The 22,286-nt window shown below is 42.5% G+C and overlaps 2 protein-coding genes across 9 annotated transcripts in view; one reads left to right on the forward strand and one right to left on the reverse strand.

The window, feature by feature from the left end:
* mmp17a (matrix metallopeptidase 17a) overlaps positions 1–22,286 on the forward strand; it is a 285,416-nt gene that overhangs the window by 73,059 nt on the left and 190,071 nt on the right. The gene's annotated exons all lie outside the window — the stretch shown is intronic.
* sfswap (splicing factor SWAP) overlaps positions 1–22,286 on the reverse strand; it is a 108,285-nt gene that overhangs the window by 40,667 nt on the left and 45,332 nt on the right. For all 7 annotated transcript variants that reach the window (XM_078421403.1, XM_078421401.1, XM_078421400.1 and 4 more), the window contains one exon: positions 1,218–1,414. In XM_078421403.1, the coding sequence (XP_078277529.1) occupies positions 1,218–1,414 (197 nt within the window). The remainder of the gene's footprint in view (positions 1–1,217; positions 1,415–22,286) is intronic.

Genomic DNA, 22,286 nt, shown 5'->3' on the forward strand with positions numbered 1-22,286 from the left:
GCTCCTCCAATTTCCAGCGGGCCTCACTATGGCACTGGAGGAGGCCCATGACAGAGAGGTCAGACTGGGAATGGGAGGGGGAGTTAAAGTGCTGGGCCACCGGGAGATCAGTTGCGTTAATGCGGACCGAGCGCAGGTGTTCAGCGAAGCGATCGCCGAGCCTGCGCTTGGTTTCGCCGATATAAATAAGTTGACATCTAGAGCAGCGGATGCAATAGATGAGGTTGGAGGAGGTGCAGGTGAACCTCTGTCTCACCTGGAAAGACTGTTTGGGTCCTTTGATGGAGTTGAGGGGGAGGTAAAGGGACAGGTGTTGCATCTCGTGCGGCTCCAAGCTAATGTCCTTCCTTTCTATTGCTTTAATCTCCTCTCTAACCAGCAACGCTACCCCACCTCCTTTTCCTTTCTGTCTATCCCTCCTGAATATTGAATATCCCTGGATGTTGAGCTCCCAGCCTTGGTCACCCTGGAGCCATGTCTCCGTAATCCCAACTATATCATATTCATTAATAACTATCTGCACATTCAACTCATCCACCTTATTACAAATGCTCCTTGCATTGAGACACAAAGCCTTCAGGCTTGTTTTTACAACACTCTTACTCCTTATACAATTATGTTGAAAAGTGGCCCTTTTTGATTTTTGCCCTGGATTTGTCTGCCTGCCACTTTTACTTTTCACCTTGCTACCTATTGCTTCTACCCTCATTTTACACCCCTCTGTCTCTCTGCTCATGCTCCCATCCCCCTGCCACATTAGTTTAAATCCTCCCCGACAGCACTAGCAAACACTCCCCCAATTACTTTAGGGACAAGAGTACTTCTGCATATATTCCCACATAAATTAAATGCTGTTGGGACAAGTTGCCCTTTGGAATGACAAGCTTCTTGGGCTAAATATTATGTTCTCATCATGTGCTTATGAATTTCTATGTAACACTATAAATATTGTGTCATTAATATTCTGGTGCAGTTGAAAGCTAGTTCTGTAGTAAGGAAATTATCAACGATTCAATAATAGTTTTAGGCATTTAACAGAGAACGGGTTGAAAACCTCACGTTGTTGGGTAGCATTAGTGAAGAAATAAAAGCCAGGTCAGGTCCAAGACGTTGGAACATTTTAGAGAGAGGGACCAGCAGGCTTCAATGAAGTGGGAATTTTTTCCTTGAAAATAATTATTTCTGTATACATGCACTACTTTCAGATCTTCACCGACCTGCATGTTGTGAGAGCTTTCTTCAGTGGCTGTAGCTTCCAGTTCTCCAGAGGACATGGGAGTTTTCAGGGTCTGCAGGAAAAGGGCAGCTCTCTTCTTGCGTTCAGCCTGCAGCTGCCTCTCTTTGCATTCTTTTGAAGCCTGTGCAAGCTTCTCCCGTGCAGCTGCTGCCAGTCTGTCCTCCAGCCTCTGCTTCGCTGCACACAGCAACACAAAACACCAACTATGTTACATGCACTCATACAAAGGCAAAGGTACATGACTCCAACATTTAGCAGCAAGCCTAGAATTCATTATACAGTTTTTAAATACATGTTGATATAACACTTGAACGTAGTTTGCATACATGGCTCCACTTTGAAAGGAAGAGCTGGCATTGGTGGAACAAAACTAAGCTCTAGATTCAAAATATTAGTTTAGTTTAACTTCTTTGCCACATAATAGGACTATAATTAAATTTAAAGCAAATATTTATGTACGCCAGCAGTTCAATCGCCAAATATATGTATCTTAAATTAGTTATGTACATTTGCATTTCATTACAGATTGTTAACATTTTAGTAATCATTTGATTAAAAGGCTTAATGCCAGAGAACCGATTTCTACATTTCTGCATAAAATTGCAATCGGCAAGTATAAACTTGAGTTGACACAAGAAACTACAAGTACTGCTATACAGGGAAAAAAACGTGATGGATTAATGGCGATAAAGTGATGAATTAATGAGAAGACGAGGCAATAACAAGTTAGTCACAGTGAGGTATTTGGTAGAATCTACACTCAACTATCAGCAAGACTGTTGGTTAGTCCTCTAAGTAGCAGTCTCCAAAAGCATTAAAACTACAAACTGGATACTGATTCTGGATGTTTATGAGCTTATCCAGTAGAGAACATTCTGGAATATACCCCTGTACTTCAGCAAGCTTCGTTTGAACCTCCAATGCTGTGACGGAGAATGAATCTCCAATGCTGTGACGGAGAATGTTTTTTATCTGCTAATTTGATGAGACTGTTCCGATTCTTGGTCAGTGCAAACTAGTTAAAATAAATGATGTCAACCTTCCAACACCTGTGTCTTACACATATAGGGGGGAAACCGGAGAAACAAGGAACCGCAGATGCTGGTTTACAAAAAAAGATACAAAGTGCTAGAGTAACTCAGTGGATCAGGCAGTACGTCTGGAGAATGTGGATAGGTGATGTTACTGGTCGAGACCCTTCTTCAGATCATTTAGTGGGTAGGGGAAGAGGAAAGCTGGAAGAGAGGAAGGGCAGGACAAAGCCTGGTGCATGATAGCGGGTTGGTTACAGGTGAGGGGTTGTTTCATATTTCAGATCGGGACCCGTTTCAGATAAACAGACCTTCAGCCTACCCATCTGATGCCCATCATCGGGCATCTAGCTACACTACGCCCATTTGCCGGCACTCAGCCCGTGGGCTTCTCACACGTGTGCCTCACCGCTATGTTTAGTGCCCACTTAAGTGAGAGCTTTGTCAGGGCAACTCCTTGGCTGTTCCAGAAGTGAAATATTCAAGATGTACAGTAAAATGACATTAGGCAAAATTGTCTTGTTGTCTCACATATTCCTTTCATCGGTTTTGTCCCTAGATGGCATTGCAATGTGTAATGTTGTGCCCAGCTCAGGCTGAGGGGTTGCAAACACTAACATGCTTGACTCTCAACTGGCAGCCAAAATGACCAAACAAGCCAGATCTACGAAAACAGTGTTGATGCAACACAGCAAGAATGAAATTAAACAGAGTACCCAGCATTGATTTAGGCAATGGATCCAATCATTCCCAAAATGTTCCCACGCCCTAATGAAAGACAAAGCACTCCATATGGACGTTGTGGTACTGATGTCTGAATTTGAAAAGATGTCCCATCAAGTAATCAAGCAATGATGTATCAATAAACTATACTTTAAAGATACTACGGCAGATTCACCAATTACAATCCTTGGGAACATTAGGAGAGCAGATTCACTGGATGTGTTGGCATAATCATATTTACAGAGAAGCAAATATCCTTGGTAGTCTTCACTAGTGATATCAGAGCCCTTGGGTTCAGATCAAACACAGGTAAGGAACCTTCTCCTGATGATCACCTATTGTTCTCCCTCCACAGATACTCAGCCAGAATTAGAAGCAGCAGAAGAGCAATGTCACTAAAGTTACGTTGGATGGGCTCATTTAATTCCTATTATCTAGGGGGGCATGGCAATACCACAACTGACTGAGCTTGTTAGGAAGAGATGGAGAAAGATGTCTGAATGGTCTCAAGACAAGCAATGAGAGAATTAATGAGGAATAAACCAATTTAATCTCATTAATCTATTTGCTAAAGATGTCTTCCTCCATAGCAACATTTGCTGGACTGACTGCCCAATGATCATAGTCACATAACATGGAAACAGACCCTTCAGCCCAAATGGTCCACGCTGACCCAAGATGTCCCATCTAAGGTAGTGCCATTTGCCAGCATTTAGCCCATATCCTGTTAAACCATTCCTATCCATGTACCTGTCCATATGACTTTTAAATGTTATTATTGTACCTGCCACAACTACCTCCTTCAGCAGCACATTCCATACACCCACCACTGTGTGGAAAAATTTGCCCCTCAGGTTCCTTGTAAATCTTTCACCTGTCATCTAACATCTACGCCCTCCAGTTCTTCATTCCCCTACACTGGGAAATGGGCATGTTGGAAACCAACACAGAGTCATCTCCAGGTTTCAGCTCATTCTGACTTGGACACGAATCACTGTTCCTTCATGTGACCGAATCAAAAGCCTGGAAGATCGCACCCACAGGCAACAGAGGAACCCAAGCAGCAGAAAAAGTGTGGAGGCTCAGGGCAGTGGCTCGTTACCACTTTAAGAACAATTATAGAGAGGTTTCAAACATCGGGTTTGCTAGCAAGCAGCATTCAAAAAATAAAAATATTAATTAGAAGCAAGGAGAAATCAAGATTAGATTAGGACACTTTTGTTATTTGATAGTTCCTTGTAGCATATTGCTGTGTAATAGGCATGCAATAAACCGTAGCTATTCATTGATTCATCGAGATGTACAGCATGGAGACTGGCCCTTCGGCCCAACTCATTCATGCTGACCAAGAATCCTATCTGTTAATCCCATACACTTGCGTTTAGATCATATCTTTCTAAACCTTCTCTGTCCAAATGTCTTTTAATGGTGTATTTGTGTGCAAATGTACTTCTTCTGGCAGTTCACTCCATATACTCACCACCCTTTGTGTGAAAAACATGCTCCTCGGGTCCCTTTTAAGGTGTACACGCGGGCGTTCACATAGGCCCCAACTGTGCCTGCCTTTTGTTGGTTGGACTGAACAGTCCTTAATCCAAACGTACTGGCTGATCTATTTTTTGCTCTCAGCCCCGTTCTCATGCCATCTCCCCGTAACCTTTGTTGCTCTTATTAATCAAGAACCTGTCAATCTTTGCTTTCAAAATACATATTGACTTGACCTCCACTACCATCTGCGGCAATGAATTCCACAGCTACATCACCCTCTGGCTAACGAAATCCCTCCTCATCACCATTCTAAAGGTACAAACTTGTATCCTGAAGCTGTCCTTTCCTGTTAAGGAGTCTCCTAGTACTGGAAACATCCTCTCCACATCCACTCTATCTAAGCCCTTCATTATTTAGTAAGACTCAATGAGGCCCCTTCCCCCCCCCACTTTAATTCTTCTAAACTCCAGCGAGTACAGGCTCAAAGCCATCAAACGCTCCTCATCTGCTAACCAAGCATCCTTGGCATCATGACCACTATCCACATCCCTCAGAATTTTGTAAACCTCAGTCGCCTTCACTCCAAAGGAAACAGTTCCAGCCGACTAGTCTCTCTGACGAGCAATCCTTGAGGACAGCCTTGCCAATCCTTTCTGTACTCTCCCTAGCTTATTCACATTCTTTCAGTAGTGTGGTGACCAGAACGGCTCTACCATTCAGTGTTTAGAATACTTCAAATTTCCAATAGCAACAGATTTATTTTCATTATAAATTAATGCACCACACACAACAAAAGAAGGCTTGATAAATAGTTGTTGTGCACTAGCATTTTCCTATCTCATTAAGTGCATGAACGTGAAAGCAATTTCTCTCGAGGTCAAGATTCAAAATTGGCTGCTGTCTTTCATCCCTGCTGGTGCAATGTGCAGGCAATAGAGACAATGAACCTGAAATCTGTAAAAACCCATTGGAAATACATTTCCAAAATAACCCCCCCCCCCCCCCCCCCAGTAGCTGTCCAACTCTTTTTGAGCAACATGCTTAAATGTTTTCATCACCTTACATGTCATGAATCACATCGGATCAATGAGTGAAACATTTTTCACTTTAACGCCCCTTTGTACCCATGTGCCAAGCTTCACATCTGTAAGCACTAATCCTCAACATGTCTGCAAGTCTATTTACCTTATCTAAAGCAGTCATGAGTTTGCATACACCTATCAAATGTCCGCTCAACCTTAGAGTAGCAGTTGAGCCTTTTTTTTACAAAAAAGACACAAAGTGCTAGAGTAACTCAGCAGGTCAGGCAGCATCTCTGGAGAACAGGCAGCATCTCTGGAGAACAGACAGCATCTCTGGAGAACATGGATATGTCCACTCAACCTTCTCTGTTCCAAACAGAATAACTTCAGCTTTTCCAATTTTACCTTTCAGCCAAATATCACTCTTCCTTAGAACCATTCAGGTTTTTGCAACTTCTCTAAAATTGAATAAAGGAATATTACAGCAAAATAAATCAATAATGATTGCCATTTCCATCTTTACTTTCTGCACCACTTAGTACCAATTCACAATATAAATAGTGTTCAATGGGGGAAATGGGTGCAGCTCAATAACTTAAATGGACGCTGATGTTTTCAAACAATTAGTCTCGAAAATTTCATATTTCAATTTGTAAACATCGCAGATCAATCAGTATAATCATTTGAGTGCATAAAAATCTAATTTGCTGCAGAAAACTAATGCAGCTCCTCCATAATTCGACAACACAATAGGGTTGAGAATGTTCCCGCAAAGCTGGTAAAAACTGCAATTTATGTTCTACAGCACGGAATGCATAAGTAAATGAAAACAAAAGCCAGGCTTCATAAACCATGAGAGAGCATTAGAGCCTGAAGTCACTGGCTTCCGAATAGAGATGCCTTCAGATAGCCCTTGCTTTCTCTCTCCATCCCCTCCCCCTTCCAAGTTCTCCCACTCGTCTTACTATCTCTAACTACATTCTATCTTTGACCCACCCCCCTCCCCTGACATCAGTCTGAAGAAGGGCCTCGACCCAAAATGTCACCCATTCCTTCTCTCCAGAGATGCTGCCTGACCTGCTGAGTTACCCCAGCAATTTGTGTCTCAAGTAAAACTGAGCTGTGTATTTGGCATTAATCCAAAAAACATGCCTCTGCGTTTTCTTTCGAAGAACTAAAGCCTCCTCAACAGTTGAGTGGGTTGATCAGAGCCACAGGCATTAAGATTTTGCCTGTCGATTCAGCATTAGCTGAATAATACCAGTCCAATGAAACAGGGATTCCATTGCTTACGCGGACCACGGTTTAATGGCTGCTATTCCTGAAGTTTACGGTGCAGAACCTTCAACGCTTCAGTTCATGACATCAAGAGGACTAGACCAGTGGATCAAAACACAACTTGATGAATGTATCACGCAATCCATAAATAAATCATCTGCAAACACACTTTCACTTCTCACTCTGTTATTGGATAAGTGTAGACCTGTAAGCATTTTACATTCAGCTGAAGTTAAAGCCTCAGACATTCAAATTCGCAACTCTTGAAGTTAAACATCACAAAAATAAATCCGGCTTCGGGTTGATCCAAGTTTGCAATTCAAACTGTTTTCATTTACATCAGTGGCTGCAGACATTTACACACATTTGTACGGGACAATTAGACTGCCAGAATATATTCTCAATGGAACAAAGCATGCTTTGGGCTTTCCATCTGGCTTTGCAAGCAGAGTTTGATTGCCTCCTCACTTACAGTGCCCTCCATAATGTTTGGGACAAAGACGCATCATTTATTTATTTGCCTCTGTACTCCACAATTTGAGATTTGTAATAGAGAAAAAAAAAATCACATGTGGTTAAAGTGCACATTGTCAGATTTTAATAAAGGCAATTTTTATACATTTTGGTTTCACCATGTAGAAATTACAGCAGTGTTTATACATAGTCCCCCCCCCCATTTCAGGGCACCGTAATGTTTGGGACACATGGCTACACAGGCGTTTGTAATTGCTCAGGGATGTTTAAATGCCTCCTTAATGCAGGTATAAGGGAGCTAGTCTTTCCTCCAGTCTTTCCATCACCTTTGGAAATTTTTATTGCTGTTCATCAACATGAGGACTAAAGTTGTGCCAATGAAAGTCATAGAAGCCATTATGAGACTGAGAAACAAGAATAAAACTGTTAGAGACTTCAGCCAAACCTTAGGCTTACCAAAATCAACTGTTTGGAACATCATTAAGAAGAGAGCACTGGTGAGCTTACTAATCACAAAGGGACTGGCAGGCCAAGGAAGACCTCCACAGCTGATGACAGAAGAATTCTCTCTATAATAAAGAAAATTGTCCGACATTAGAAACACTCTTCAGGAGTCAGGTGTGGATTTAATGACCAATGACCACTGTCCACAGAAGACTTCATGAACAGAAATACAGAGGCTACACAGCAAGATGCAAACCACTGGTTAGTCGCAAAAACAGGATGGTCAGGTTACAGTTTGCCAAGAAGTACTTAAAAGAGCAACCACATTTCTGGAAAAAGGACTTGTGGACAGATGAGACGAAGATTAACTTATATCAGAGTGATGGCAAGAGCAAAGTATGGAGGAGAGAAGGAACTGCCCAAGATCCAAAGCATACCACCTCATCAGTGAAACACGGTGGTGGGGTGTTGTGACCTGGGCATGTATGGCTGCTGAAGGTACTGGCTCACTTAAAGCAGTCATTGCATGTAAAGGATATGCAACAAAATACTAAACATGACTACTTCCATTTACATGATATTGCTGTGTCCCAAACATTATGGTGCCCTGAAATGGGGGACTATGTATATAAACTGCTGTAATTTCGACATGGTGAAACCAAAATGTATAAAAATGGCCTTTATTAAAATCTGACAATGTGCATTTTAACCAAGTGATTTTTTCTATTACAAATCTCAAATTGTGGAGTATAGAGGCAAATAAATATATGATGGGTCTTTGTCCCAAACATTATAGCGCACACTGTACTTCTCAAAGCATGACAAATACAAACACATAGGATGCCAGCTGTTCAACTACAGATGAGTAAACTTTAAAGGAACATTCACAGACTACTACTGTTTCGCATTACAATTTTATAAATGATGCATATGGATTATTGAAATGTAGAAACAAAGAGCTGTAGATGCTGGTTAATACACAAAAGGACATAAAGTGCTGGAGTAACTCAGCCAGCCAGGCAGCATGTCAGACGGGCGGCACTGTGATGCAGCAATAGAGTTGCTGCCTTACTGCCAGAGACCCGGGTTTGATCCTGACTACGGGTGCTGTCTGTATGGAGTTTGGGTGCGTTCTCCCTGTGACCTGCGTGGGCTTTCTCCGGGTGCTCCGGTTTCCTCCCACATTTCAAAGACATGCAAATTTGTAGGTTAATTGGCTTCAGTAAAATTGTCCCTAATGTGTAGGATAGTGTTAGTGTATGGGGTGATCACTGGTTGGCACCAACTCGGTGGGTCAAAGGGCCTGTTTTTGCACCAAAGTCTAGAGAACACGGATAGGTGATATTTCAAGTAGAGACCCTTCTTCACACTGATTGTACGGGGTGGCAATGAACAGAAATGTACATTGTGTATTACCACCACCTGAGGACACAATAACCAAACTTACTGCACTCAAGCCTAACTGTATTTAACGAGACCATCTCCACCAAACTCTTAAATAAAACATCTGATGAGGTCCTCGCCCAAGAGGTGTTTCCCTCTCTAGTGATTCCACTTGATGTGTGCATATTTCCATCATTTTCCAACATTCTTCACAACTTGAATCTGAAATCTAAGTAACGATACCATCCAGATGACTACACATAACGCAGGCCAGGGGGCAGGGAGGGATGTCTGCGTTCCTTGAAGATGGCCTGTATCACTACATTCATGTAACACGAAGCTACATCATCTTCGCATGCAATTGAAGAAAAAATAAGCTATGTTGATTCACTTTATTTGCCAAAAATTCACTGAGAGTGAATTTTAGTCTGCATCTCAAAACTGTGGATAGTTTGAGTTTTGAATTCTGTAAAGACGACATGCCGTTACCACTAATGGGGGGGGGCTTGCATAGACTCTGCAGCAAACGAATAGAAACGGGAACTTCAGAAGCTAGTTTACATCAAAAGGACAAAAAGTGCTGGAGTAGCAGGTCAGGCAGCCTTCTTCACACCTGACCCAAAATGTCACCTATACCTGTTCTGTTGGGTCCTGACCCAAAACGTCACCTATACCTGTTCTGTTGGGTCCTGACCCAAAACGTCACCTATACCTGTTCTCTGGAGATGTTGCCTAGCCAGCTGAGATATTCCAGCACTCTGTGAAACATCACCTATCCATGTTCTCCACAGATGCTGCCTGACCCGCTGAGTTACTCCATCACTCTGTGAAACGTCACCTATCCATGTTCTCCACAGATGCTGCCTGACCCGCTGAGTTACTCCAGCACTGCCCAAACATAGGGAGCATTGGTAGGTATATTTCTTACACCAGATAAAGGAAACACAGACTGCCAGACATTTTTTATGGAAAAAATTACGTTACTTTGAATACTGAATTCAAAACCGACACGCAGCAATTACCCAGTAGGATTTTTTTCTTTTGTTCAGATTTCCAATATCTGTTATTTTCAGATTTCGCAACATAGCAATTTGGTTCTCTATATTTGAATTATTGTGAATTAGTTATGGATTTGTTAGCAGGTGTCGGAAATCCCTGCTGCAGACCATAAGAGCACTAAATCCAATTAAGAGTTTAGGTTCACTTCATTAGCATTCTCAGGGAGGATCACTTTGGGAGATGGCATTCTGTCATGAAGAAAATCGTTAGAACTTGTACTATTGATATATGTCAATGCTGTACGATTCCTTTGTTCAAATAGTGCCCCATCTTCAAATAATTAAGAGGTTGGAGAAATACATTTTTTTGTCGAGCCCCTCTTACTTGCTGGAATTGAGAGCATTATTCAACTTGTTAAATATGACGCCAGTGAAGCAACCAGTCTAAGGGTTTCCCCATGAGATGCCTCAGCGACACCCTAACTAACAATCTAATGGGCACAACACATATCAAACAAAAGTACTTGGAAAACCTGGGTTTCACTATCAGTATGAAGCAGGGAGCTGAGGACAAGAATGTGGAACCATGAGGGCCGGAGCCCATTTCTGAAGACAATCACTGGGGAATATGAACAAAAAGGTAATATGAACAATGATAGGAATAGGAATATGAACAAAAGGTAATCAGCGGCCTTTTATACAAATAGAAATTAATTCCAAAATGTAATGTTCCTGCCCATCTTTTTAACTTTTTACTGCATAAATGTATTCACATAAAATGATCCTATTGGCAAAAATGGCTAATATATATGTCCCTATTTCCGGAACAAAATGTGGCTTTGTAGATCCACTTTGGAGAAGAGTAGTTAGATGGACTGTTTTCACCGAAGCATCAGAGGTTGAGGGAAGACTTGATGGAAGTTTGTTGATTTATGAGCCACAGATAGGAAAGGCAGAACCTTTACCCCAGGATGGAAATGTAAAGTAATGAAGGGCATAGCATCAATGTGAGAGGAGAAAAGATTGAAGACGATGTGCAGGATAAGGTTTTTGTTTTGCATGGTAGTCGGTGCCTGGAACGTGCTGTGCTGTGCTGCCAGGGGTGGTGGTGGAAGCAGATGTAATAGTGACGTTTAAGAGGCTTTTAGATAGGCACATGGATACGTGGGGAATGGAGGGATATGGATCATGTCCAGGCAGAAGAGATTAGTTTAATTTGGCATCTTATTTGGCACAGACATCATCGCCAAAGGGGCCTGTCACAGGGTTATTCTGTTCTATGTTCTAGATGCTATCTCCTGTTTTAAACTTGCAATTTATTTTATTCAATGAGGTAATGCTGAGCATTCGTGGAAACTGAAGAGAACGGTGCAAAGTAAAACTGGGGGGGAAAAGCAACACAGACTTTTCAAATAATGTCACTTTGAAGGTCTGCAATCAGTTCTTGACATTATCCTGGGGGAGAAAGAAAAATCACTTCACTGCATTCACACAGTAAGGTTGGATTATTAAGCATGGTTAGACTATCAAATAGATAAAGTTCACCAGTCTCAAAATCAAAAATATCTTCATTTTCTGCATGGCTTTTGAGAATAGCATTTGGATAGGATGCCCTGCTGGATGTAACAATTGCCCCTGATTACTGTCATTCAGAACCAATGAAAAGCACAAAGCCCCAGAGAGAACAGATGGAATGCCAAATATACAATCCTGCAGCCAATCAACTTGTCTCTGCTTTAGGAATTGCAAAATTCATACTGGGACAAAACAGTCCAATTAATCTTACAAATAGCAAGCTAGAAAACTCCAGGAAAAAGCGCAGCGATTTGCAGAGTTTACTGCCAATTACAATTTCAAATTGGGCAAAATCACTGAATAAAATTCGAGCAATACCAATTATTTCTCAGCAAAGAACTACATTCCCAACATCAAGCCTGAAACTTAAATATATTGCATGCAGAAGCCGAGTCTAGACCTACCACTGACTAAATGACTCCATTTCCTGGATGCACTCATTTTATGGGAGAACAAATACAGAAATCACAGCATAACAGCACAGCCATCTTGATAAGATAAAGGCCTGTGCACTTACCCCATGCTAGTGATACAATGGTTCTCATTTCAGTGTATCGCCCTCAATGTGCAAAATGCTCAAGGAAAAACTTGTACTGGTTTTGCAAAAGTCAGCGTGCATAGCAGATATCACTAACAGAATGACCTTTTATATAACATTACCCGGTGGCAAGGTAGCACATTGGTAGAGTTGCTGCCTCACAGCGCCAGAGACCCGGGTTCAACCCCGACTACGGGTGCGGTCTGTACGGAGTTTGTACGTTCTCTCGTGACCGTGGGGGTTTTCTCCGGGTGCTCCGGTTTCCTCACACACTCCAAAGACGTACAGGTTTGTAGGTTAATTGGCTTGGGTAACATTGTGAACTGTACCTAGTGTGTAAGATGGTGCTAGTGTGCAGGGATCGCTGGTCAGCACGGACTCGGTGGGCTGAAAGGTCTGTTTCCACGTTGCATCTTTAAACTAAACCTGGTTCAACTATATCCTCTGGCAAGTCATTCCATTTACCCTCGGGTTCCTATTAAATCTTTCCCCTTTCACCATAAACCTGTGTCATCTGGTGTCTTTTTGTAATGAAGAACCACAGATCATTCAATCCCTCGATTCCTTTACAATCCATGACTCTGTCTCATGAACTCAGCCACTGAGCCTCCACAGACCCCTTGGGTAGAGAATATCTAAAGATTCAAGGAAGTTTCTTGTTATTCAGGCCCAAGTCCTGATGCAAGGTCTCGACCCTAATCATTGACTATCCCTGCTGCCTGACCCGCCGGCCGAGATCCTCTAGAAGTTTGCCATTTGCTGAATGGCCAACCCTGTATAACCACCGTCACTCCTGGTTCTCGGCACCGAAACTGGGGGAACATCATCTTGGCATTTACCTCAGTCAACTCTGTTTCAACAAGATGACCTTTCAATCTTCAAAAACCTAGAGAGAATATGGCCAGTCTGCCCTGAGCTCCCTCTCCCAAAGCATCAGGTGCTGGAGAAACTCAGCTGGTCAGGCAGCATCTGTGGAAGGGATGGACAGACAAATACCCTCGTATTTATCCATGTTATACAGTATCTGACCACTCTCTCAATCTGTGTTGGAAGGAACTGCAGATGCTGGTTTATACCGAAGATAGAAGATAGACAGGTGAAGTTTCAGGTCTGGACTTTTCTTCAGACTGACCAGATGCTGCCTGACCAGCAAAATTTCTCCAGTAATTGTGTTTTGCTCAAAATCCAGCATCTGCAGTCTCTTGCATAAACTCTTCTCTTTAGACTTTCGAGATATAGAGCAGAAACAGGCCCTTCGGCCCGCGCTGACCAGTGATCACCCCGTACACTAGCACTATCCTACACACTAGGCCCAGTGATCACCCCGTACACTAGCACTATCCTACACACACGAGAGACAATTTACAATTTTAACCAAAGCCAATTAACCTACAAACCTGTATGTCTTTGGAGTGCGGGAGGAAACTGGAGCACCCAGAGAAAACCCACATGGTCACAGGGAGAATGTACAAACTCCGTATAGACAGCACCCATGGTCAGGATCAAACCCTGGCGCTGTGAGGCAGCAACTCTACCGCTGTGTCATTGTGCAGCCCTCCTGGAACAGCCCACTCACCTGAAGATGATCCATTTATTCCTATTCTGTTTTCTGTCCATTTGCCAAACCAGAGTTCACATGTATTTTTTCTTCCAATTCCAAGTACTGTAATTTTGTTTAATAATGCTTCTGGTCAGCACAACAATACACCAGATACTGCTGCTGACTTTCCCAGGGCTTGATTGTGACTCTGGTGATGGTTGAGTGGGTGTTGCATGTTCTCCCTGGGATTGTGAGCTTTTTCCCTGCGTGCTCTGTCTTACTTTCACATCCCAAGGTTATGGTGGGAGCATAGTACAGTAGCACAAAGAATCAAAGGATAGTGGATGAACAACAGGAGGCATCAATTACAGGATCAAAGGGAAAATAAGGGGAGTGAGGGAGAGGTATATAACTGACTGTTCTACACGGACCAGAGGTTGGAATGGCCTCAATGGTGTAATAATTAAGTCATTTTATCAAAGGCTTTCTCAAAGTCGAAAAATGCATCATATCCTCTTCTAGTCTGCTGGTTATAACATCAAATAGCTCACGCAATTTTGCGATTTCCCTTTCATAAATCTACAATAACTGTGCACAATCCTATTATTATTCCTAAACGTTCTGTTACCATCTCCATAATGACAGACTCTAGCATTTTTCTTTCTAGTGCTGTCAGGCTAATTGGTTTCTAGCTCGCATTTTCTCTCGCCCTACTTTTTTTTTAAACATAATGGAATTATTTTGTTCTAAATTCTGATCTGTGGGAACAGTTGTATGAAATCTGAAATATTCTGGAGTGCTCCTAGACTCCTTGCTCTCCACTACTTGAAAGAAATGAAGTGGAGGGGGGAAGAGGAGAGGGATAATTTGACCAATATTTATAGCCGGGCCTATATTTATTCAGATAACAGCATGGCAGAAACTAATTTCTGCGTCACGGTGTGATTTCGCTGTGCACAAATGGGTATTTTATTATAACAGTGGCTCGTTGCTTCACCAGCCAAGTACTTTGGATTGCTCTGAAATTAGGAGGTGCAATATAAATCCAAGTCATCAGGACTCGCAAATGAAGCTCTCCATGGTCGATATTTAGAAATTCAGATCGTTTTAAAGGTTTGTTTTCAATGTCAGCATTCTAATGTAATCGCCTGCTACCTGTTCAAATGAGCCACTCCAAGGGACAAAGTAGTATTTCAATGCTTCTACATAAAGCAGAAGCTAGCTTGGACCTCTGCCCGCCTTTGGTAAAGCCATTCACCTCATTTCAGTCGACTGGCTCTGGGCACCCTCCAGTGGCCAGTATTTAGGAGTGAACCTTTTGAGAGTCATCATCGTTGAATTAATCCTGCCAGGAATTTGTGGAATTCTCTGCCACAGAAGGCAGTGGAGGCCAATTCACTGGATGAATTTAAAAGAGAGTTAGATAGAGCTCTAGGGGCTAGTGGAATCAAGGGATGTGGGGAGAAGGCAGGCACGGGTTACTAATTGTGGATGATCAGCCATGATATCAATGAATGGTGGTGCTGGCTCGAAAGGCCAAAAGGCCTCCTCCTGCACCTATTTTCTATGTTTCTATGAATTAGAGGAGATGAGCTTCAATGGGAGGCTGGACAAACTTCATTTTTTTCTCTCGAGAACACCAGAGGTTGTAGTGCGCCTTGATAAAAGTCTATTAAATTTGTTGAGGCATAGATAGGGTACACAGTCAGAACCTTTCTTCCCCTCAGGTGAAACTGTCAAAGGCTAGGGGGAATAGCATTACGGTGCGGGGGGGGGGGGGGGGGGGTAGTTTAAAAGACATGAGCACTGCGAGTGTGGTGGGCTCCTGGAATGTGCTACCTGGGGAGGTGGTGGAAGTGCAGGGTATAGCGGGATGTGGAGGGACATGGATCATGTGCATGATTAGTTTGTCTTGGCATCATGTTCAGCACGGACAATGTGGGCCTGTTGCTGTACTGCCCTTCTCTATGTGTGCTGTGGTCTTTCATCTGATGTCTACATGGACATATTGAACAGGAGTCAATGATCAGCCACTGCAAGTATAAAAACCCAAACAATTCCTCAGCACAATTCCAGTTGACATCAGATTGTACAACGCCACGTGAGATGACAGTGAGGGGGACACAGTGGCACAGCGGGTAGAGCCGCTGCCTCTAAGTGCTAGAGACCCGGGTCGATCCTGACCTCGGGTTGTGTCTGTGTGGAGTTTGCACGTTCCCCAGCCCCAGCCCCCCACCATGACAACATGGGTTTCCTCCCACGTCTCAAAGATGTGCAGGTTTGCCTGCTAATTGGCCTCTGCAGATTAACCCTAGTGTGTAGGGAGTGGATGAGAAAGTGGTTCAACATAGAACAAGTGGGAACAAGCGATCCATGGTCAGCATACCACCAGTGGGCTGAAGGACCGTTCCCACGCCGTGTCTCTAAACTAAACTAAGAATTTTGAAGCTGTACAATGGGAGAACATATATGAGCACAAGCCAGCACTGCTTAAGTATAGAGTGCACCACCTGCCAAACCACATACTGACCTGCCCCAGCAACCACTTGCTGCCTGCCCACCTGTGCTGCCCATTTGGCATTGCAGAATCCAGACAGGAGTGGATGCTTTTCTTTGTTCCAGAGGGAAGGTTCCAGTACGATAGACTTCTCTACCTTCACTGTTTGGCACCCCGGCAATACTTAAATATTTACCTTTGCTCAGCACTTTTAGCATAAATAACATGCTTGAACAATACTTCAGACTGAGCCACACAAGAATAGCAAGATAGATCTGTCAAAGAGAATAGTATTACACACAAGTTAAAATGATAACAGAGAGAAAAGGCTTAGGGCAAGAATATCAGAGTTTAGAGCACAGTCAGGGAGTACTGCTACCAATTGTGGAATAAAGACATCCAGAGATGCCCAGAATTTGAGCAGTCCAGGGGTCTTGGAGAGCACAGGAGGCCTGAGGAGGTAGGAAAGAGCAAGTCACTGAGGGATACTAAAATATATTTTGCCGAGAATCACCTTTTATTACTTGTCAAATCAATTGCCAACATCCCCATTACAATTTCAAATGCAAAAACTTTTTCTGGCCCAGTATATTGGGTTTGAAAATACACCTCAAGTTGTCCCTTCAAACCCCACGAGTTTAAATGACAAGCAGACGTTCAAATGCTGCATTTCTTTGTGGATTAATATAACGGGACTGAACCTCAGTCATTACTTAAATTTCAAAGATAGTGGTTTCAGGGCATTACTTAAAACGCCCGTCTCTTTTGCCACGAGCATTCGCTCAATCAATTCACACAACAGCAGTTCCATCATGTGAAGTCTAAACTGCACTGTTGATTTAATTAATACATTACCAGCCTGACATCTTACTAATAAATCCACCACTTTTTTATTTCGCAAGATTCCTTACATTTTTACTAGTACTTTTACAGATTGTATTTTTCAATGCCACCAAAGAAGAACAAGACCCTCTGGTTTTCTAGTGAAAGAGTCAAAGTCAATTTTTATTACAGAGTTGCTGTTCTTTAGGGATCACATTCCATGATTCTATTAACTGTCTGTGGAAGTCATAAATCACCCGTCTTAAGTTAAAAGGCAGTCCCACTATTCAACGCATGATGAATAGAGCAACACAAAAAAAAAACGCTATTCCATCTTATCAAAACATGTTTAGGATCATAGCAGATGGCATAAAAAAAATCCATCAGTTATAGCTAAACATCAACATTCAGTACAATTGTGTTGCAATTTCCAGCCTGCTACTCAGAGATACATGGACTGAAATACTGGAAAATATTTTATAGCATAAAATTAATGGAGTTTTGGATCGTGAGGAAGGTTGTTAACAGATAAAGCAGGGTAGAGATGAGTCAGAAATCTGGGGAGAGAAATGCAGATAGAGTTTAATCTAGGTGCTGCATTTAGGAAGGCCAAATGCAAGAGGAAAAGCTATGTACTAAAACTCTCATTTGTTTGTTTGTTTGTTTGTTCCTGAACTACAGCCAAAACTGTTCATGATAGCGCGGCAATTTTAGGCCCACCTTACTCACCGTCGTCCCTTTGATGTGAATGGGAGAAGTTTCATTGAAATCGGTGTTATATTTTTAAAGTTTTTCATATTTTAGAGCTTAAATCTATCTCCTAGGGAGGGAGGGGGGTGAAGGGAGGGGGGTGGAGGGGGAGGATAAGTGGGCTGAGGGGGGTGGTGTAGGGGGAGGGGAAGGAGGGGAGGGAGGGAGGGAGGGAGGGGGGGAGGGAGGGGGGAGGGAGGGGAGGGGGGAGGGGAGGGGGGAGGGGAAGGTGGAGGGGAGGAGAGGGTGCAGGAGGGGTTTGGGCCCAACGGGTCCACTTGAAGAAGGGTCTCAACCCGAAACGTCACCTATTCCTTCTCTCCAGAGATGCTGCCTGTCCCGCTGAGTTACTCCAGCATTTTGTGTCTACCTTCGATTTAAACCAGCATCTGCAGTTTTCTTTCCTCCAATACACTTCAATCTGGTCATCCGTCAGCCTCCAGTAATTGACATCTCCACCCTGGGGAGGGAAGATTCTGACTATATACAGAGGTTTAAGGTGAGAGAGAGGGAAATTTTAAAAGATATGTGCAAAGCAAAGCATGTATTTTTGTCACACAGAGAGAACGGTAGTTGCATGGAACTCGTGCTGAGGGAGGTGATAGATGCGCATAGAATAGTTTAAAGAGACATTCAGACGCACACATGAGCAGGCAGAGAATAAAGAAATAGGGACCACATGCAGGCAAATGAATTTAGTTAAATTGGCATCATGGTGGGCCAATGTAAAGCCCCACGTCTGTACTGCACACAACACTGCTCAAGGTGTAAAGCTCCAGGAGAAAACTATACATGCTTAAATTCTCAAAAAAAACTAACAAATATTAATAGCGTAGCACCTGATTAGCAGTGTTTCCAATTTATTTAGAGCTATAGAAATCTTATTTATGTTATGCAGTGGTTATCGGCTGTGGATTCATCTGTGACAATGATGATCGAACTGTGTAGATATCAACCTTAAATGAGGTTACCAACTGTCCCGTATTAGCCGGGACATCCCATATTTTGGGCTAAATCAGTTTGTCCCGTACAGGACCGCCCTTGTCCAGTATTGGCAGGGTTCCTCACTCCCAAATACGGGACAAAGGGTGACGTCACCGTCCCGCGCCCCACGTGACCTCACCCAGCCCCACGTCCCGCTCCACCAATGGCGGCCGCCCGGGCCGGGAGGCGGGTTGTGTAGCAACCGCTGGCTGGGTGAGGTCACGTGGAGCGGTGACGTCACCTTGTCCCGTATTTGGGAGTGAGGAAGTTGGCAACCCTAACCTTAAATAAAGCCTAGAACAAGTGGATTCTTACTTCTAATAAAACATGGAGCATGATGGAAAAGGTCAGTGGCCCCAGTGCACAACCCAATTATAACTACCAAACAAGAATGTTAATCAAAGGCACCATCAAAATGGTAGGGAACAATTGAAATGCTTAAACTGATGTCAAAGTTTTTTTTTGCAAAAGGGTTTCAAGGCAAATGGAGCAAGGGTGAGGAAACAAAGCTGCGGTTCATATCAACAAAGGTCCAATTGAATCATCAAACAGGTTCATGGGGCCACCAGGACTGTTCCGAAACCCATGTCGGAAATCATTAATTTCCAAAGATTTCTGGCCTTCATTTAATAGGAAACCAATAAAAGCGCTTAATGACAAGGTCCAGTACTTTGCAATCAGTGGTGAAAAAAATCAGTGCTGATCAATGATTTGGGGTGTAAACTTAGATTGGATGGACTTCCCCCATTTTAATGTTGGTTGCTATTCGGGGTCAGCTTCAAATGATTTAAATGACACAATCAAGGTGATTGAGCAGGAACTCTCAGACATCAATTCACAATGTAAAAACCTTGCCTTTACCAATATTTTAAACACTCTACAGAATGCCAAATAAGGGCGATGTTAAAAATGATTAAAAGTACAATTTTATCTGATTACGTAAAAATCCATAAACAAGATAGATGCAGTGTGGGAAGTTTGTTGACTGGTTGCATCGTGGTGTGTAGTTCAACACAAGAGGCTGCAGAGTGGTGGGCTCAGCTTGCTCCCTCATGGGCCTACCAACCATCAAAAGCATCTACACGAGGCTCTGCCTCAAGGAGGAAGCATCTACCACCAAGGATCCCCACCATCTGGACCACACCCTTCACTTGCTGCTACCATCAGACTACTGGTATCATAGGTCCCACACCAAGTGGCTCACAGACAGCTACCGTACTACGAACCATCAGACTCTTGAACTGACTTGCACAACCACAATCCAACCTCAGTAAAGGAGCAATACAGAGCAACTCTTACCCTATCAGCTTGTTTTCTAATTGTGTTTTTGCAATAAGGTCGTGTTTTTGCTAGGTTTTTGTTCACTGTTTGTATAATTTACATCTCGTAAGTTGTCTAAGTCAATGTGCCTGTGATAAAGCTGCAAGGTTTTCATTGTACCCGCGATTCATCGTATTGTGCATATGATAATAAACTCATCTCGAATAGTTTTATTAAACCCAAGGGTGGTTATTAAGTAGTACTAGTGGCTTGGTATGTCATTAAAAAAGCTCTCATTTCAAGCAATTTGCAACATTTTCAATATCTTCTATGGAACAAAACAGCTGAAATACCAATTCACATAGTTCTAGGCAATACGCTCACGGAAGTTGCCACAGATGCACCCTATGGATGGACAGAGAATCAGTAACAATTTCTGGATTTTCACATTTATTAGCACATGTCTGAGCTCCAGTACTTTCTATCAGCTTCACAGTGTGATGATGCCAATGCTGACAGTTTTCCCATCTTACAAAAGTAAAAAGCCTGGATCCAAATTAAATGTCAGAGGGTACAGGAGACTTCTTCACACAGTGGTGAGAGCCTGCACAATTGCTTCTATCAGAATTAGCGACCGAGACAGAAACGTTGTCAGCTTACAAAACCAGATTGGACAAGATAAAGGAAAATTAGTTGAGGTACAGGATAGGTAGAACTGACATTCATTATTTCCCCCCCCCCCCAACGTCGACAGATTCTGGCATTAACAATTTGGGCTGAAGCGACCTCTTGCATTTTTTTATGACTAACTAAATCTTCACCAAGTGTGGAAGAAAATATTAAAATCCTTTCTTACTACATTTTGATTGGAATTGAACAAGAAAGGGTGTGTGTATGTGGCAACTAGCATCTCTGGTTGACCAGGTACAGAAGAGGTTTGTGAGAATCGGCAAAATAACAATCAGACGCATTACCTCTTGTCTGGGAGTGTGTTGGAGGGTGGATGGTAAATGTAAACATGAAATAGTAGAGGAGATAATGAAGCTTGTTTTCCTTTGTGGGAAGTTACAGTAGACCACCCGCGCCCCCTACCACTAGTGGCATAGAAATGTTACTGGAAATGGGGGGCTTATGATTTGCTCGGAGAGGGGATGGTGGGGTGGTCTGCCTAAAAGGTGAAATAAAATAATGTCAAGATGCCCTTGTATTGTGTTTGTTTTGTATTAACCATCTGTTATTGAATAAGATGAACATAGATAAAAGGTATGTCATGACTAATGAAATAATTGGTCCCCATGTGGCAGATCGTATATTTTCGCATAGTTGTATCTAACAAAAAACAGAAGTTGTTTCTGCACAGTATCACTATCCGCTAATTCTGCTGCAACGTCTTCGCTTTTCATTTCCCTCTAAATTAATTTCTTCCACACCAAGTAAACATGATAGCATATCCAAGTAACACCTGAAATTTAATGTATTTTAATTGTTTTAATCTTGATTAGCAAAATGAACCTAAATTTAAAAAAAAACTAAAACTTCTAACATGCTACAATTTGATCATAATCTTGACTGTAAGAGAGTGGTTAGAAAATTAACATTAATACCTGATCACAAATTAAAATTTGGGGCATTGAAAGAAAAAAGAGCAATATTTCAAAAGCATTTACTGTTCAAGTAATGTGGGCAGGAATCTATCAGACATTAAAAATGAATATAGGAATCTGTAATATTGACTTCAGTAAACTCTGCTGGAATATGTTTTTGGCCTACTAAGATATGATTTCCTATATTTTCTGTAACAGAGGCAAGTACAGTTTGTTGCTACAAGAGTCAACATTTCTCTAGCAGTGTGAAGATAACTAAACTTGAGTGATTAGTCAACCAGCGATATGCACAGCAGTGGGATGAAATCACATTTTACAACTGCCATCTACAACGTTTTGCAAATAAGAACAAAACATGTGACTCAATCCGAGAACTCCACTGCAAAAGACCCAGACATTGGTCCCATTTGGGCTAATTTGTCTTTCAATGTACACTTCACTTAATTTAGAGCCCTAGAACATGGAAACGGTCGCTTAGGCCCAACTTGCTCATGCTGACCAAGATGCCGGACTCGCACTACTTTAGTCCGACCTGCCCATGTTCGTCTCATATTCCTCTCAACCTCTCCTATCCATGTACCTCTCCAAATGTCTTTTACATATCGTTATTGCACCAGTTATAGTATTTTGGACAATCG

The sequence above is a fragment of the Rhinoraja longicauda genome, chromosome 25, assembly GCF_053455715.1.
Source record: "Rhinoraja longicauda isolate Sanriku21f chromosome 25, sRhiLon1.1, whole genome shotgun sequence".
Taxonomy (NCBI): Eukaryota; Metazoa; Chordata; class Chondrichthyes; order Rajiformes; family Arhynchobatidae; genus Rhinoraja; species Rhinoraja longicauda.